The sequence below is a fragment of the Sceloporus occidentalis genome, unplaced genomic scaffold (assembly GCF_023333645.1).
Source record: "Sceloporus occidentalis isolate IW3139 unplaced genomic scaffold, rSceOcc1.0.p SCAF_6, whole genome shotgun sequence".
Classification (NCBI taxonomy): Eukaryota; Metazoa; Chordata; class Lepidosauria; order Squamata; family Phrynosomatidae; genus Sceloporus; species Sceloporus occidentalis.
In genome coordinates, this window is record NW_028316986.1 from 117,649,805 (window position 1) to 117,667,180 (window position 17,376).

Consider the following 17,376-nt stretch of genomic DNA (forward strand, 5'->3'; position numbering starts at 1 on the left):
ATGCATGATAGGAAGTGTAGTTTTTCCCCTCTGCTTGTGCGGGTGTGGGTAGAGTTAGCGACGACGACGGCAGCAGCCAGGAGGATCCTTCCGAGAGGGTGTCGCGAAGAGATGACGTAAAGGGGGCTGGGCTGGGTAGGTGGACTGGGGGAAGGAAGCGAAAGTCGCAGTAGTCTTCTCCCACGTGTCGCGCTCTTCAGCAGCAGCAGCAGCAGCAGCAGCAGGAGGAGGAAGAAAAGAGCCGTTGGGGGGCTCAGGGGCGCGCGCGAGCGAGTGCGCGCTCGCGCAGCCATCCAACCGTCAGTCCCTGGAACCCCGGGCGGCGCGCGCCCTCCCTCCCTGCCTGCCTCCTCTTCCCAGGGAAGAAAATGGAACACTTGCGGCTGAGCCTTTTGGCCCCGCTGCAACTCGTGGCCCAAAGGGACGAAAGGAGCAGCAGCAGCAGCAGCGGAGGAGGAGGAGGAGGAGGAGGAGAGCTGAGCAGGTTCCTGGCCAAGCAGGTGGGAAGGAGGCGGAGGAGCAGGAGGGCAACAATAGGGAGAGGAGGGAAGATGGACACTGGGAGGAAGGGAGGCACTGGTGCCATGGCTGCAAAGGAGGACGATGGAGCAAAGCGTAGAAACACTCCTAGGAGATGTTGTGAAAATGCATGCACTCCTAGGAAATGTGAGAGTGCATGCACGGGATTCATTGATTCATTTGCAACCCCTGCCTCCCTCCCTCCCTCCCTCCCTCCCTCTTGGAGGCTGGAAAATGGAGGACGTGGTCTTGGGGGGAGGGAGGGGGGGAGGGGAGGAGGACCCCCTGCTAGGGCCAGATGTGTCCAAACAGCAAAGGAAGACAAGGGCCCACAGATTGTAGGGGAAAAAAATGCCATGAAAGTGGAGGACATGGCCAGAATTAACAGATAGAAACACTCATAGAAGGAGAAGTGGAGGCCTGGAGGACGTTTTGGGATCCCTCCTCCTAGGCGAGGAATACAAGCTAAAACACACTCCTAAGAATGTAAACCCGTGCTTCTTAGCCATGCTCAGAATGGAGGGCGTTTTGGAATTCATTGTGACAGGAAATAAATAAATGCATGCTTATTAGTCATGGTCCAAATGGAGGACATTCAGGAGCTCTTCCTGGACAGAGAATACGAGCTAAAACACTCCTGGAAATATACCTCTAAGTCCATTCTCAGTGATGCTCCAAATGGAGGACATTTTGGGATTCATGATGACGGAAAATAAAAGCTTAGAAACACTCCTAGAAATACGAAGCCATGCTTCTTAGCGAAGCTCCGAAGGGAGGACGTTGTGGGATCCCTTGTGACAGAAAACACCAGCTAAAAACATACTCCTAGAAACATAAAATCCATGTTTCTTAGTCATGGTCCAAATAGAGAACAGTTTGGAGCTCTTCCTGGACAGAAAACAGAAGCTAAAAACACACTCCTAGAAATATAAATTAATAAATTAATGCTTCTTAGTTGTCCTACAAATGGAGGACGTTTTTCGAATCCTTCCTGGAGAGAAAACACAAGCTAAAAAACACACTCCTGGAAATACAAATCCATGCTTTTTAGTCAGGCTCAAAAGGGAGGGCATTTTGGAATCCCTCCTGGACAGAAGAAGGCTGAAATGGAGGACATGGTCCTGGGAAAGGAGGACCCCTGGCCAGGATGGCTGCCCCTCTTCTCTGGCCCTCACCCTGGCAGGGGGAAGGGGGGAAAGGCCTGGCCTGGCCTGGCCGCCTTTGTTTCCATTTCCAGCCAGCCATAGAGGGAAGGAAGGAAGGAAGGAAGGAAGGAAGGAAGGAAGGAAGGGAGGCTGTGGGAGGAGAAGGAGAAGCCCCTCTGCCAGCCTCCATCAGGGGAAAAAGAGAAGGAAGAAGCAGGGAGGCTGGCCAGCTGGTTTCCTCCAGCCATGTCCCTCGCCTTCTGGAGGAGAAGAGGGTCCTGGGGGTGAGTAGGAATACTTGTTGTATTTTTGGCAAGGGGGTTCTCCAAACTCTCAAGGGTTTAATGGGGGAGGAAGGCACACGCTTGGGTGACAAATTCCCATGTACACTCATGTATAAGTCTAGACATTTTAGTCAAAACATTGACCCAAGAAACCTGAGTCAACGTATCCACGGGTCAACGTAAGCCTCGCTTAGAAATGATGGACACCAGCCATGAAAGCCTTCAATTTCATAGTCTAATACTTGACTGTACTTTTAAGTAAATTTGTTATAGTTTTTGTTGTGGGATTTTCGGATTGTATACCCATGTTCTGGAAGAGTTTATTCCTGACCCTTCACCAGCATCTGTGGCTGGCATCTTCAGAGAACATGCCACATATCGCAAACAATACACAGATTAACATGGTAATCATTCCTGCCTACCCAGGGTCACATTGTGTGTGTGTGTGTATGTATATATACAGAGAGAAAGAGAGCTCTTCTATGCCAGCATTCTCTGAAGACGCCAGAGGACAGGATCAAAACATCAGGAAAAAAATCTTCTAGAACATGGCCACATAGCCCAAAAAAACCCACAAAAATACTATGGATGTCGGCCATGAAAGCCTTCGACTTCACATTAAATTTGTTATGTTAAGTGCTTAAACAGGCGCTTTGTCAGTAATCAGAAAACCATGTCCATAATTTTAAAATGCATAGAGAGGTCTTGTAGCACCTTTGAGACCAAAATCCGTGGATGCTCAAGTCCCTTCATACACAGTGTCTTGGTGAAATGGTGTCCCTCATATAAAATGGCAAAATCAATGTGTGCTTTTTTGGGAATTTATATTATTTTTGAATATTTTCGGGCAATGGATGGTTCCAGAAATTCAAAAAATATCTGTGGATACAGAAGGCCAACTGTACTTTAACTCTTATTTAAAAAGAAACCATCCCCTGGTGAAAACGAAGAGTGTACTCTGTCCTGGAAGTAACTGACCCCCTCTACTCTCTCATCCATCCAGCCTTGCTTTATTGCAGTGATTCCCAAACTTTGATCTTCCAGATGTTTTGGACTTCGGCTCCCAGAATGCCTGACAGTTGTCCAAGCTGGCTGGGGCTTCTGGGAGTTGAAGTCAAAAAACTTACAAGACCAAAGTTTGGGAACCGCTGCTTTAGTGGGAGCACAAACAGTTAATGCCTGCTGGGATTTTGCAAGTTCTTTGGCATACCATTAAGCAAAGAAATGGGGAAATGTGTAAGGCTTGTGCTCTCAACAGGTACAGGATATACCCTAGAATCATAGAGTTGGAAACCGTATCACACTGTTGACTCATATTCAACTTATGGTCTACTTGGACTCCCAGATCCCTTTCACATGTAGTTTCATTCAGCCAGGTATCCCTCATCCTATATCTGTGCATTTCATTTTTCCGCCCTAAGTGCAGTACCTTACATTTCTCCATGTTGAAATTAATTTTGTTAGCTTTGGTCCAGCTTTCTAGTCTATTCAGGTCATTTTGATCCTGTCCTCTGGGGTATTAGCAACCCCCCGAATTTGGTGTCATCTGCAAATTTGATAAGCATGCCCCCAATTCTTTCATCCAAGTCATGAGTCTGTCTCTGTGTTTGTTTGATCAGATATTTACATGGTTTTGTCCCTATCCCTGACAAACACGCTTTGTGTTGTTTTTTTTAGAATGAGAATGTGTTGAAGGCCAACAGATGAGAAAAACCCTGTAGATAAAAAACTAGAATGCAAAGACTGAATTGTAACCCATACTTAGAGTTTCTTATGTTACATTTTCTCCTTGGACTGGTAACTGTTTTGTTTTCCTGCAATTTTGGGGAAACAATGTTCTGCAGTTTAGTTTGGTTTCATCGAAAATGGTTTTGAGTACTGTGGAACTCTTGTCAGAAGGGCTTTTTTTTAGTTATATATAATAACACTTTCTTTGTAGAAGTCTAATGTAGTTTATCTGAAAACTAGCTTTACTGATTAGTGTTGATAAGACAATGAAACGTGAAAAACTGGGTTATGGAAAAAGGACAAAACATGAAAAATTCCCCTGAAAATGACTAAGAATGAATTACACCATACGTCAACAGGTGACTTGAAAGCACAGACACAACACACACAGAGTCTCCATTATAGATCTTCACATTGCTTATAACAAGTTACTATCAAGCATGAGAATTTGTGAGCATCTGTTTATATCAGATAATAGCCCTGTATTTCATAGTACTGGAAGTCCCTGCTTTCTGACAACTCACTCTTTCAAGGCTTGCAAATTACAGACAAATTAATTCAACAGGGGAGTCCGCTCTTTCATCAGTTCTTGCATGCATGGTTCCAAAGCTTGTCTATGCAAAGAGTGGACCTTTCCTTGAATTAATTGAGCATGTGGGTCTGTGTAATTTGAAAGCAAGCTTGCATCTGTTCTTCTTCCTACAGAGGTTCACTTTGGTCTGTTTGTATTCTTACACATTCTGCTTGCAAAGTCAGCTGAAATAAGGGAAAGGGGGATATAGAATCATAGAGTTGGAAGAGACCGCACGGGCCATCCAGTCCAACCCCATTCTGCCATGCAGGAAATCCAAATCAAAGCATCCCCAACTGATGGCCGTCCAGCCTCTGCTTAAAGACCTCCAAGGAAGGAGACTCCACTACGCTCCGAGGGAGTGTGTCCCACTCTTGAACAGCCCTTACTGTCAGAAAGTTCTAAAGGAAGTTCTAAAGTCTAAAGTGAGCACTGCTTAGTATCCTTTCCCCTCGCTTTGCATATTTCCGAGATTATTAGCAGTCTGTGTCCGGTTGTTCATAGTGCTTCTGAGATTGTGAGCAATGGGTTTTTTAAAGTATTACTGTAGTGCAGTATTTGTGCTTATAATACTATTCAGTATTCCTGATGGCAATTAAGTGCAGTGATAAAGCTAAGAGTCCATAAGATTTGCAAGAAAAGCTACAACTAATCAAATGTTAGTGAGGAAAGCACATCCATGAGTGATATAGGCTCCAAGCTAGGAGTACCTTGCTCAACAGTTAGTACAGTTATTAAGAATAAAGCCAAGGTGTTAGACAAAATTAAAAATGCTACTCCAGTTCATACTAAAGTTATAAATCTACTTTAAAGGTAAGCTTTCGTTCATTTCTTTAAAATTTTGTACACATTCAGAAGTGATAGCTTGTGTATCATTTACATTTTTTTGCAGCCAAACTGCACCTGCAAGCCAACCACCACCCCCCCCCCCCCCCAAAGTTCCAATTTTCAACTGATTCCATTTTCTGACAGGGCTCCAGTCCTTAACCTCTCAATCAAGCAGGAGCTCTTAGTATATGAAACAAAAATGTAATGCTAAAATTTAAGTAGAAATCCAGGTTTAATTTGATGTATAGCTGTATCCGTCTAAAGTGGAGAATTTGAGGGGCTGTTTGTGGCTAAAGGAAAAGGAAGGGAGGATTTCACCAAACTTCTCCAGTGCAGGAAAACTTGTTACAACAGTTTCTCAGTGATGGGAATAGCAACATATGTGGCAGCAGCCTGTCATCTTGCATTCTGCACAGTGATCCCAGCCTAGTGTTCAAGGCATGGAGAAGGGAAGTGGAAGGCAGACAACAAGAAAAGGGTGAACAGAAATGAGAAGAGAATTCTGCAAACTGCTGTCTTTCTTCATAAGAGCTAAAAAAAAGTAAAATCTCAAAATTTTCTCATAATTTCTTCTGAGTAATGTTAAATAAGCTCTAATTATAGTCCTTTAGGTTTTACATTCAAACAGCCTCCAAAATGTGAAAACACCAGTCATTCTCTTCAAACTCTTTAAGCGTGTGTGTGTGAAGTAATAGCACTAGTATTGTCTTCCAGTTTCCCAAAAGTTATTATTTTTTTCCTTCCATGAAAGGCTTCTGTTTTGTTTTGTTTTTGCCTCATTCTCATTATGCTTTAGAGTAGTAGTTCTCAACCTTTCTAATGCCATGATCCTTTAATACAGTTCCTCATGTTGTGGTGACCCCCAACCATAGAGGAGTGGTGTCTCTGTTCCTAAGACCATAGGAAATAGGTGTTTTCCGATGGTCTTAGGCGACCCCTGTAAAAAGGTTGTTTGACTCCCAAAGGGGTCATGACACACAAGTTGAGAACCACTGCTTTAGAGTTTCTCTTGATTATATTTTTCAATTTTTGTTATGGAGGGGATGTTACAAATGCTGTTGTAAGTTTTTATTTTCTGTTACTAATTATCTCCACTTTTCAGCATCCCATGCTTCTTGAACTGAGAAAGGTCTATGCAGGAGAAGCAGTCTTCTGGGCAAATTCACACTGCAGAAATAATCCAGTTTGAGACTATTTTAACTCCCCTGGCTCAGTGCTAGAGAATTCTGGGAGCTATAGTTGTGTGAGACACTTAGCTTTCTCTGTCAGAGAGCTCTGATGCCACAATAAACTACAGTTCCCAGAATTCCCTAGCACTGATCCAGGGCAGTTAAAGCAATCCCAACCTGGATTATTACTGCAGTGTGTTTTGGCACTTTTGACATCTTTTCCTTGGGCCTGTTCAAACATCTCTCCAGAGAGATTGTTGTACAGTGAAAGACAGACACCTGGGGACATTTTTAGGTAGTCTTAAAACAAAAAACAGAACCTCTAAAATGTGCCATGAGAATATTTTCTTCTCACTAAAACAGTGCTGATTTGGGGTCCCAATGTTGGAAGAAAAGCAGGATGATGATGATGATGATGATGATGATGATGATGATGATATTTTAATTAAACTGGTTGAAAAAACATAGGGCTGCAATATTGCATCAAGAGAAATAGCTACAATAGTCTCCTGTCCACACATCCCAATCCACCTTTTCTCAACTGTGGACCCATCCATCCCATACCTTGTCCTGGTTGGTGTAGAGTAGTGGTCCCCAAATGATTTTTGCTACTACCCCCTTTCCTTTTCGGTGACAACCTTAGTACCCCTCCAGTCTGTGTTTTGATAGTTGGTCTACTGTTTGTGCAAATGTCAGCTGGCCAGCAGTGTCTACCTCACCCACGTCCAGCTTGCCACTACCTCCAGTGTGTCACCCTCTCATGTGTGAATATGGCATTAGTCCAAGCCGCGCCCTCCCTTTCGCCCATACCAGCCTTTGCTACAAGGCCAGCGTGGACAAGAGCCTTCTTGGTTGTTGTTCCCAAGTTGAATGGGTGCAAAGGGAGCAGCAGCTGAGGAGCTGGCTGAGCAATGATCACTCACACCAGCCTTTGCCACAAGCCATTGCCCCTTTGTTATCTCCTTGTCATTGAATGGTCATGGAGGTCTCTGGCACCAAGAGCGGTAGCATAAGGGGTTAAGGGTTCAGTGTGGATGGTGGAGCTGAATTCTGCTTTCTGCCCTGATAAAAATGTGATATGTTTTGGGAGCTCTTCATGAAAGCTATCTTTCTGGTCTTTCCTAATTTATTGAGGCTGCTTATAATGGCTAGGGAATATTTTCCTTGGCAGAATTTTTGGGAGAAAGCTGCCCCTGCTTTTCTAAGCACCAGTTTTGTATGATACATGAGCTTTCTACCAGAACTGGAGCTTAGTCCTTCCATGGAGAAATCCATTTTTCATTACCCCAAGGTTTCTTCACTTCAGCCTTTGAGGTATAATTTAGAGCATTTTGGGATCTTGGTCATTATATTGTTGAGAGACAGAAGTCCTGCTGCAAATAATCTAGAAACATTCCTTCTGTTGACCCCTCTGTACTTCAGCTCTCTGCCTGAAAATAGAGATTAGCATTGAGAGTAACCTGCCTCATCTAGACTAGTGCTATTCAAAGTGGTGGTCCCTGGACTAGTGCGGGTCTTTGAGCCATTAGGTACTAACCCTTGATGAGTTTCCAAGATAGAAAGAAGCAGTTGTATCCAGTCAGTACAAATTCAGGGCCAGTTCCTGACACAATGGGATGGAATCACAATTTCCCTGTACTGGATAGCTTGAGAAGCACCGTTCTAGACCAAAATGTGACAGAAGCCAAAATCACAACAGATAAATTCAGTCAAACATTTAATTCCTTCCTGTCTCTTGTCCCTATCTACCTTTCCTATAAAGGTGGTGAGATCCTCTTCTGAGGGTGCCCAGAATATGATACCTTAAAGATGCACATGTTCAGGCAGGCTCATTCTTTTAGATAGTTTGGACCTAAGTCATACAGGTTTAGTATTGCTTGTCCAGAATTCTGAAATCCTAAATATTCCAAAATAGTCCATATGGGTGGCATAGATAGTGACACCTATGCTTTCTGATGGTTTGCTTCATGCACAAAATTATTGAAAATATTATGTATTAAATTATCTTCAGGTAATATGTATAAGGTGTATACAAAACAAAAATGACTTTATGTTTAGACTTTGGTTTCTTCTCCCAAGATATTTCATTATGTATATGGAAACACATGCATAATCCAAAATCCATACACAATCTAAAATGCAAAACACATCTGGTCTGAAGCATTTCAGATAAAGGGTCTCAACCTGTACATGATTTTATAGGTAATAATTAGCACTTTGGTTTCCAGAGAGAGTGTAACCCCAGCCAGTATAGGCTGTATTTCTATGCCCTGATTTGTCCTTTGACTAACCAGGAACACTTCCTTGGATTTTGGTGGAAAGGAAATAGAGTTGGGTGTTATCACCATACAGCAAACCTCATCCAGCATTTTGTGTAGGTGTTGAACAGCAGAGGGGACAGAATGGCACCCTGAGAAACCCCACAGACCACTGGCCAAGGAGTTGAGTAGGAATACCCTAGCAACATCTGGGCTTGCCAGGAATCAAAGGAGCCACTGAAAACAGTGTCTCTAAGACAGCCCAGAAAGATACCATGATTGATGCTATCAAAAACTATTGGGAGATCTAGCAGAACCAAAAGGGATGTGCCCCCATGTCAAGTTCCTAGTTGAATCCCATTTTGGGAGACAGGAGGGATGTGAAAGTAAACAAATTAAATAAATGGTTAAGGTTTTCCACCATGGCAATCAAATCTCTCTGTGTAAGGTTATCATACATGTTTTGGACATGTTATCATGTCCAAAAATGATATGTCAGGTACTCATTCAAAAGTAAAGGTGCCTGTCAGGAGTAAATATTTTTATTTAGTAAGGATTGTATGCGTTTTCCCAGTGTCTTCTATTGAATAATTTGAGAGTGAATACAATTGGCTTTTGATGTCCACTGGGGTGGATTTTAAAGTCCCATTAAATGCAATGGAGAATAAAATGGTATCCCTTATATAAAATGGCAAAACCAAGGTTTGCTTTTTAGAACATATATATTTTTTGAATATTTTCAAACCGTGGATGCTTGAATCCATGCATAAAGAATCCATGGATATGGAGGGCTGACTATAGTAGTAGGACTGTCTGAAATACATTGAAAGTAGAAAATCCTTTCTCTTTCTTGACTTACTTAGAATTCTTCCAGCTCTTCCTCCTAGGTGTGAGTTGACCCCCTTTCTGTAGAAACCTTGAAACAGGGGTAGGCAACCTTTTTGAGCCGGGGGCCGGGTTGCTGTCCCTCAGGCGACTGGGGGGCCGAAGCCGGGGGGTGGAGCTTCGACCCACCGGGGTGGGGCCACGTGCCAGGGGTGGAGCTTCCACCCTCTGGGGCGGGGCTGTGTGCTGGGGGGGTGGAGCTTCCACCCTCCAGGGGCGGGGCCGCATGCCGGAGGCGGAGTTTCCACCCTCCGGGGGCCAGGCCTCCCCATTTTTGCTGGCCCCTGACGGGGCCCCAGGCCCCGTCAGAGACCAGCAAAAAAGCTGGGGGGGCTGCCAGCGCTGGAGGACCCCCTGGAAGGCCCCAGCGACGGCACTGGGCCTCCCAGAGGCCCCCTGCCGCCCTCGAAGCCCTCCTGGAAGGCCCCAGAGACGGCAGCGGGCCCCGCAGAGGCCCCCTGCTGCCCTGGGAGCCCTCCTGCAGGGCCCCAGAGATGGCAGAGGGCCCCGCAGAGGCCCCCAGCCGCCCTGGGAGCCCGCCTGGAGGGCCCCAGGGATGGCAGCGGGCCCCGCAGAGGCCCCCTGCCGCCCTGGGAGCCCTCCTGCAGGGCCCCAGAGAGGGCAGCGGGCCCCGCAGTGGCCCCCTGCCGCCCTGGGAGCCCGCCTGGAGGGCCCCAGAGACGGCGGCGGGCCCCCCAGAGGCCCCCTGCCGCCCTGGGAGCCCTCCTGCAGGGCCCCAGAGAGGGCAGCGGGCGCCGCAGAGGCCCCCTGCCGCCCTGGGAGCCCACCTGGAGGGCCCCAGGGACAGCAGCGGGCCTCCCAGAGGCCCCCTGCCACCATGGGAGCCCTCCTGCAGGGCCCCAGGGACGGCAGCGGGCCCCGCAGAGGCCCCCTGCCGCCCTGGGAGCCCGCCTGGAGGGTCCCAGAGATGACAGCGGGCTTCCCAGAGGCCCCCTGCCGCCCTGGGAGCCCTCCTGGAGGGTCCCAAAGACGGCAGCGGGCCTCCTAGAGGCCCGCCGCCGTTGCTGCCGCTGCTGCGGCAGCCGCTCTGGGCGCCACCATTTTGGGCGGCAAAATGGCGGCACTCATAGCCCCAGAGGCCGCTATGGGCGCCGCCATTTTTTCGCCCAAAATGGCGGCGCCCAGAGCGGCGAAAAGCCGTGACGGGCGGCTGCCGCGGCAGCAGCAGCAACAACAGCAGCCGGGGGCCGGTAGCCAGGCCTTCGCGGGCCGCATCCGACCCGCGGGCCGGAGGTTGCCGACCCCTGCCTTGAAACATTACTATAGCTGAGGGCCATCTTTCATATTGTATATCCTTTTGTTTTCAGATCTGGAATCCGCAGGACCGTCAATGTATCCTCAGTGCCTTAGCACAATTATTACTCGATAAAGAATGTACGCGTCTGATTGGTCGACAGTTCCGTCCAATCTTGCTGGATTTGTTGGAAAGAAATGCAGAAATAATTAAATCTAGTGGCCAGATCAACCATGACCTTCATGAGAGACTCTGTGTGGCAATGAGCAAGCTTATTGATGATCACCCAGATGTGAAGGCGTAAGTCATATGATGTTTTTGTATAGTTACTAAGCTCTGTTCTTTCTTTAGATTGTTGGATGAAGCCTGGGGACTGGTTAATGTGGACGGCATGTAAGCATAAATCATGACTGGTCACTGTAGTTGTATACAGGGTGTGTGTGCGTGCACATACAGCCATATCTGTAATGAAAACCATATTTCTTTGATTTCTCCCACTCTTGATATTTGTTGAAGGGATTGGTACTGTGCTCATTATATCACATATGCGTGCGTGGTCATGGACATGTATAGCTGTGTTCTGCTGTATATGCTAGCACATATGAAATACTTTTGTCACTGAGAAATACCTAAATTGGAGCTAAGACTACAGTTGTTACATATTTACTTGGGAGTAAGACAAGCTTCTGAAGTAAAAAAATATAAAAACCATACCATTGGATACAAAATATTAGGGCAGTGGTTCCCAAACTTTGATCCTCCAAATGTTTTGGACTTCCATTCCCAGAAGCCCCAGCCAGTTTGGAACTGTGGGAGCTGAAGTCCAAAACGTTTGGAGGATTGAAGTTTGGAAACCACTGCTTTAGGGGAAACAAGGTATAAATGGCTATTCGTACAACAACTTTAGGCTGGAAAATGTGTTGCTTCAGAATTTTTTTCTCATAGATTAAAACCATCTGCTGAAATGAAGCGTTGCTGTTAGTCTTTTGAGGAGCTACAACTTTTGTCAACTTCTGAAATTTGATTAAAAAATTAACAGTTCTGTTATGGTATGGAAAAAGTGTTTGATCAGTATAATTGAAATTGCTCACTATTCAGGCTATAGTTGTAGTCATTTTCATTATCTTTGTTTCTTGTAGATTTGCTTTGAGGTACTTTAAGGATACTTCACCGGTGTTCCAAAGACTCTTTCTTGAGAGCTCAGATACAAACATGGTTCGCTATGGGCGCCGAAGAATGAAGTTAAGGGATCTCATGGAGGCAGCCTACAAATTTCTCCAGAAAGAACAGTCTGTATTCAGAGAATTGTGGGACTGGAGTGTTTGTGTCCCCTTACTGAGGAGTCATGATACTCTAGTTCGATGGTAAATTTAAGTCCCCCCCCCTCTAATTTATATATAATTTTTTATTTGTAAATGTAGAATGCTTTATCATCATCTTACTTCTTAATCAATCAGTGAATAGATTTAAAAATGAGACAAAAATAAATTGACAAAGGTTACAGTGGGTTTTAAAACTGAAAAGATATTTACTGAACCACATGGATTTTTAAACTGATTCCCAAAAGAACAGTTTCTGACAAGCTGTAGTAAAATTGTCAGGATTAACCATAAAGAAGAATGGACAGGTTCAGCTGAGAACCAGTTCAGATCTTGCAAAACCCATCTGTTTAAGGTTCTTCCACATATCATCTAAACTGGGGTGGCCATGCTCCAGAAGCCATGGGCCACAGAGTACCAGTTTGGCCTCCTATGGAGATTCACATTGCAACACTGTGGCTGCCATTTTGGATGACACAAAGTGACATATTTTGGATGACACAAAGGCGGGTTACAGACCGCCATGAAAGTATGTGCGGAGCGCGTACTAGGGTTAGGGAGGTGCGGTGCTTCCGCACCTCCCTAACCCTAATACGCGCTCTGCGCGTAAAAATGACGGTGGCCGTTCCAGACGGCCACCGTCATCAGGACATCATGGCCGCGCCGCCTCTATACGGGGCGGTGCAGATGTGACGTCCTCGCTCTGCGCCAGGGCGCTGCTTTGCTTCACTGGGCGCAGCCTTCAGATGGCTGCGCCCAGCGAAGCAAGAGAGAAAGGGGCCAAGCAGCCCCTTTCTCCCCCTCCCCGCCGCCGCGGGGTGTCCTTGGGGCTTGAAGCCCCAAGGACACCCCTTTTCAGGCTGCGGGGAAGCAGCGTTTTGCCGCTTCCCCGCAGCCTGAAAAGCGGCGGATCGGGGCCTCAGCGGCTGCCGTTCTGGCCGCTGAGGCCCCGATACACCGGGGAAAGGGGCGGGTACAGCCCGCCCCAAACAGGCGGTCTGTAACCCGCCAAAGTGACACATTTTGAATGACACAACTAACACCATTACCACACCCCTTCAAGGCCTTGAGGCCTTTTTTGAAATGGGGTTTTCTGATTGTTTTAGGGTGCCCCCCTGAAACACTTTCAAGGCATTTAGGCAAGTCTTCTCACCTAAAAAACATGGAAGGGGGGGTTTGCTGAGATTTTTTGGTGGGGTCTTAAGGGCCATATTGGTTTTCCCAGAGGACCACATTCAACTTACCTACATGAAGACAATTTTATGTGCCCACAGCGATTCATTAGTTAAAGACTAGTAACCTTGGGCAAGGGCGGAAATCTTGTTACTCTCCCAGAGTTAATGAACTGTTCTCCCCATCATCCTTCACCACTGTCTGTGCTGGCAGAGGATAATAGGAGTTGGAATCTAACAAGACCTGGAAGGCTACAGATTACTCAGTTGTTGTGTACAGGAACAGAGCAGTCATACATGTAATAAGTCTTATAAATACAAGGTAAAATTTTACTCAGGCATCCTTTTACTTCTTAGGTATACTGCCAGTTGTCTCGCACTGGTTACATGCATGAATGATGAGCATAGATTATCCTTCCTGAAGAAGATTTTCAATCCAGAAGAATTAATACATTTCAGACTTAAGTGAGTAATTGTTTTTCTATGGTAAATCTTTGCATGCCTTAGCAAATTTGTCTTGTTCAAATCACTAACAATCATGTGTGTGAATTTGGTAGACTACTGGAAGATTCACAGATGCAGAATGTCGAACGTGCCCTCGTCTTGGCCAATCCTGACACAACCTTTTGGAAAAAAGAAGAGGAGCTGCGGTACACACAGGGGGAGCTTGTGTCTGCTGACCTCTCTGCAAACGTGGTAGCAGTATGTGGAGTTGTGCTACCTAGACGACAATGTACACCTGGAGAAAATGTAAGTAAATTAAGTTAGTCCCCCCCCCCCTTGTTGCTTTGACAGCAAAAATGTCTTTTCAAAGCCTCTAGTCAGGATTTCTGTGAAAAATGGAAGAGGAGTTGTGAATGTTTGGTAGGTGACAATCTAGTTTGTTTTTCCTGCAACTTGCTTCCCCTCAAGCCTCAGTATTTCACAGAAATCCTGATTAGAGGCTGCTTTCCAGAACCCCCCCCCCCAGCCCCTGCATCCGGTTTCACAGCTGTATCATCTTTACACAGCTGACAGTTTTCAAGCAACTTTGGAGCTGGTAGGGAGAGAAGGGAGGGAAAGTTGTGTGTCAGTTCGAAAAGCTGAGCATTTTTCAATGAATGTTATGGAGCTTTGGACCAGGAAGAAAAAAGAGCCTGACAAAACTGCAGGAATTTTATGATTTCTTTTTATTCTACACTAGTTCCTGAAGGGGTAGGGAACTCCAGTTTTGAACCCATTTGGAAAACTAGAGAATTCTCATCCCAAGTCTACACTTTTCCACCCCTGGTTTAGAGATAGATTGCTGATATGTCCTAAATAAAGTTACCTTCACTTTATCTTCATTTTTCTTAAGACCACATTAAAAATATATATTATGCTCTTTGTTTTGCTTTAACACTTAAAGGTTCAGCAATCTTGCATAACAGGAGATAACAAGTGAGTAGTTAGAAAAAGAGAATGGTGACAATTCATTGTCTGTGTTGACAGAGTGTTATTTAATGATTTAATATGTGGTAAATTTAATGATGTTTAACCAACAGTTTAAGGAAAATACTACAAATAGCTTGTTCAGGGAGATAGTGCCGGAACTCATTCCTGCATATGCAGTTTTTTTGCTCTGTCAGTTCTCATGGTATTTCTCACAGGTAGAAGTTGAGAGATGGGAAATAAAGAATCATTGTGATACATTTCACCACTCCCCAGCTGTGATTGCTGTTAATAGTGAAGAGTGGTGCTCCTCTATCAGGCAGAAAGGAAGACAAGAGGATTCTTGAAGTAAAGAAACCACTTTTAAGCTTGGGAGCCCAGTCTACAGCTGCAGAAATAGAAAGCTGCATATAAATTTAGAAGCCAGGGAGAATGCACTCTTGTGGTGATCCACATGCACATTGTATTTATTTAATACACATATATCATGACTTAATTCCATCATGGCACTCAAAGTGGTAAATATGTGATTCTCAAATAAATGAAAGTATGTGCTTGCAAGTCACTTCTATGGTAATCCCATTACAGTCATAGGGTTTTCTTAGTTAAGGATGACTTAGAAGTGGTTTGCCATTTTCTGCCTCTGAATATAGCTTACCACAAGTACGGGTCCTTGAGCCAGTGGCTTCTTGTGAGTTTCCAGGAAAGAAAGAAACATTTGTCGCCAATGGACATAAATATGGTATTGGTCCCTGGCACATAGAGAAAAAAAATAATGGCCAATCCCTCACATCAGATAGCCTGAGGACTGTGGCCTAAAGCACCTGTTTTTCCCCTGGTAGTTTCTCTTCCAAATGCTTATCATGCTTGACCCTGTTAGCTTTCAAGATCAGATTAGACCTGATGCCTTCAGGGCATTTAGATATGATTCACAAATAGTTTCTCATTATTAGAGGTGAGACAAAATTTTGAATGTACTGTATTTAAAGTGATCAAGCAGCAGTGGTCTGCTCTGGTAACCAGTACATTGCATATGGGCTGCTTTTGAAGAATGTGAAGCTGTGGCACAGTTCAGTGGTCAGGCTGTTGACTGAGCTGAACCATTTCCCACTTCATAAGTCTTGTCATAATTCATCTGTCCTAGATGCCAGTTTGTTTCCGGGCCAAATCAGCTGATTTTTTTAACTTGTAGAGTGCTGAATGGCTCAGGGTTACAATACCTCAAGGATTGTCTCTTTGCATATGAACCTGCCCAAATCCTGAGGTCAGAATCCAAGGCCATTCTCTATGTGCTTACTCTGAAAGAAACTGGGAATATAATAGTTTGGGAATGGAGTTCTTTCTTTAGTTGTCTCATGCTTATGGACTGCTTTCCTCAAAGAACCTTGCCTGACACATTTGGATTTTAGTAATAGTTTAAATCTTTTTGTTTTTGTGGTTATGACTTTGAGCTGGCAGTGGGCAACACAGCAACCACAGCTCCCCTAGATTGCACCCCAAAAATTTGGCAGTAAACCCTTTTTAAAACAAATATTTTGTGATTGTTTTAAGGACTTTCTCCAATTTGCTGTGGTGAAATGCTGTTGTGGTGTGAAGGCAGGAGTGCAACTCACAGAGGGTTGTGATCCAGTGACATTGACCTCTAGGGCCCTACCCCACTGGAAAATGGCTCATCTGAGGTTATATAGGGTTGAACCAAACAAAGGAAATTGAATTATGCATGCATGCATGACATAGCACCCATCTTAATAGCTATCAAAACTATATTAGCAAGTTGCTAAAAGGAAAGTTTATTCCTCTGATTTGTTCCCAGCTTAAGATCTTTCCCAGGTTTCCACTGCCGGGCCAAAGTGAAATGATTTCTCAGGCTCTATTAAACATAAAATATTAAAATAATCATTTCAGTTCCATTTGACAGCTGTTAATGTTTGGCAGTGATTCTAATAAGGACTCTAGAATTGTGTGAAACTGTACTTGCCCTTGAGAAGTCCTATCAGAGAAGTAAGTAAGAGATCTGCTTAGTCAGAGAGCCAAGGACTGGTCAGACCCTCTCTTGCGTAACAGCTCAGGGTCAGAGCAGGAGAGGGAGCTATCTCATCCCTCAAGAGAAGCACTGAGAAAAGAGGCTATGGCAAATTTTCCCTCTCAGATACAAGTGTCATTCTGCATTCTAGAAGTTCTCAGGTGGCTGGCATCTGAAAAGCCTCGACAGTGACATCTTTCAGCTCCTCTGCAGCCTGTTGTTCAAAGCAATATTGCTTTTGCTCTGAGCTTCATGTCTTTCTGCTCCTGATTCCTAACCTGAACTTCTGTATATATCTTTACAACTTGGTTTGTGACCTCACCGTTCGATCCCTAGGTGCTGACTGGTTCTCTGGCATGTAGCCTTGGACTGCTTTCAGCATACACTTTTTGCATCCCTCTCTCCAGCTTTTCAGACCACCTAGAAAACCATTTGCTTACATTTGGCTTGGCTGTCCAAGCTCTGAACTAAGAGTCTGAATTTACCGTATATACACAACTATAAGTCGAGGTCAGGCTTTGGGGCCAAAATTATGGATTTTGCCATGACCCATGGATAGGTCAAGGGTAAAACTTGGAGGCTCCTTCAGTGTGTGCATTGTTTGTATGACAAGAGAGACTCTTTGAGGCTTTTTGCTTCATTGTTTCAGCTTTCGTTTCAGCCAGATGTGCGGGCAGGAGAGCGACTCTTAACCAGCAATATCAGTCAGTCATCCAGGACTCTTTCTGCTTGGCTCCAGAGTGAAATAAACTCCTCTCTCCACCACATGGAGAAATCTGAAAGAGCTGCTATCACATTATCACAATGACT

At 45.0% G+C, this 17,376-nt stretch overlaps 1 protein-coding gene across 2 annotated transcripts in view; it reads left to right on the forward strand.

Annotated features, from left to right (window-relative positions):
* The first annotated feature begins 368 nt into the window (after positions 1-368).
* MDN1 (midasin AAA ATPase 1) overlaps positions 369-17,376 on the forward strand; it is a 173,294-nt gene continuing 156,286 nt past the window's right edge. For both annotated transcript variants that reach the window (XM_089530729.1, XM_089530730.1), the window contains exons 1-5: positions 369-500; positions 10,716-10,942; positions 11,782-12,006; positions 13,491-13,598; positions 13,691-13,883. In XM_089530729.1, the coding sequence (XP_089386855.1) occupies positions 369-500; positions 10,716-10,942; positions 11,782-12,006; positions 13,491-13,598; positions 13,691-13,883 (885 nt within the window). The remainder of the gene's footprint in view (positions 501-10,715; positions 10,943-11,781; positions 12,007-13,490; positions 13,599-13,690; positions 13,884-17,376) is intronic.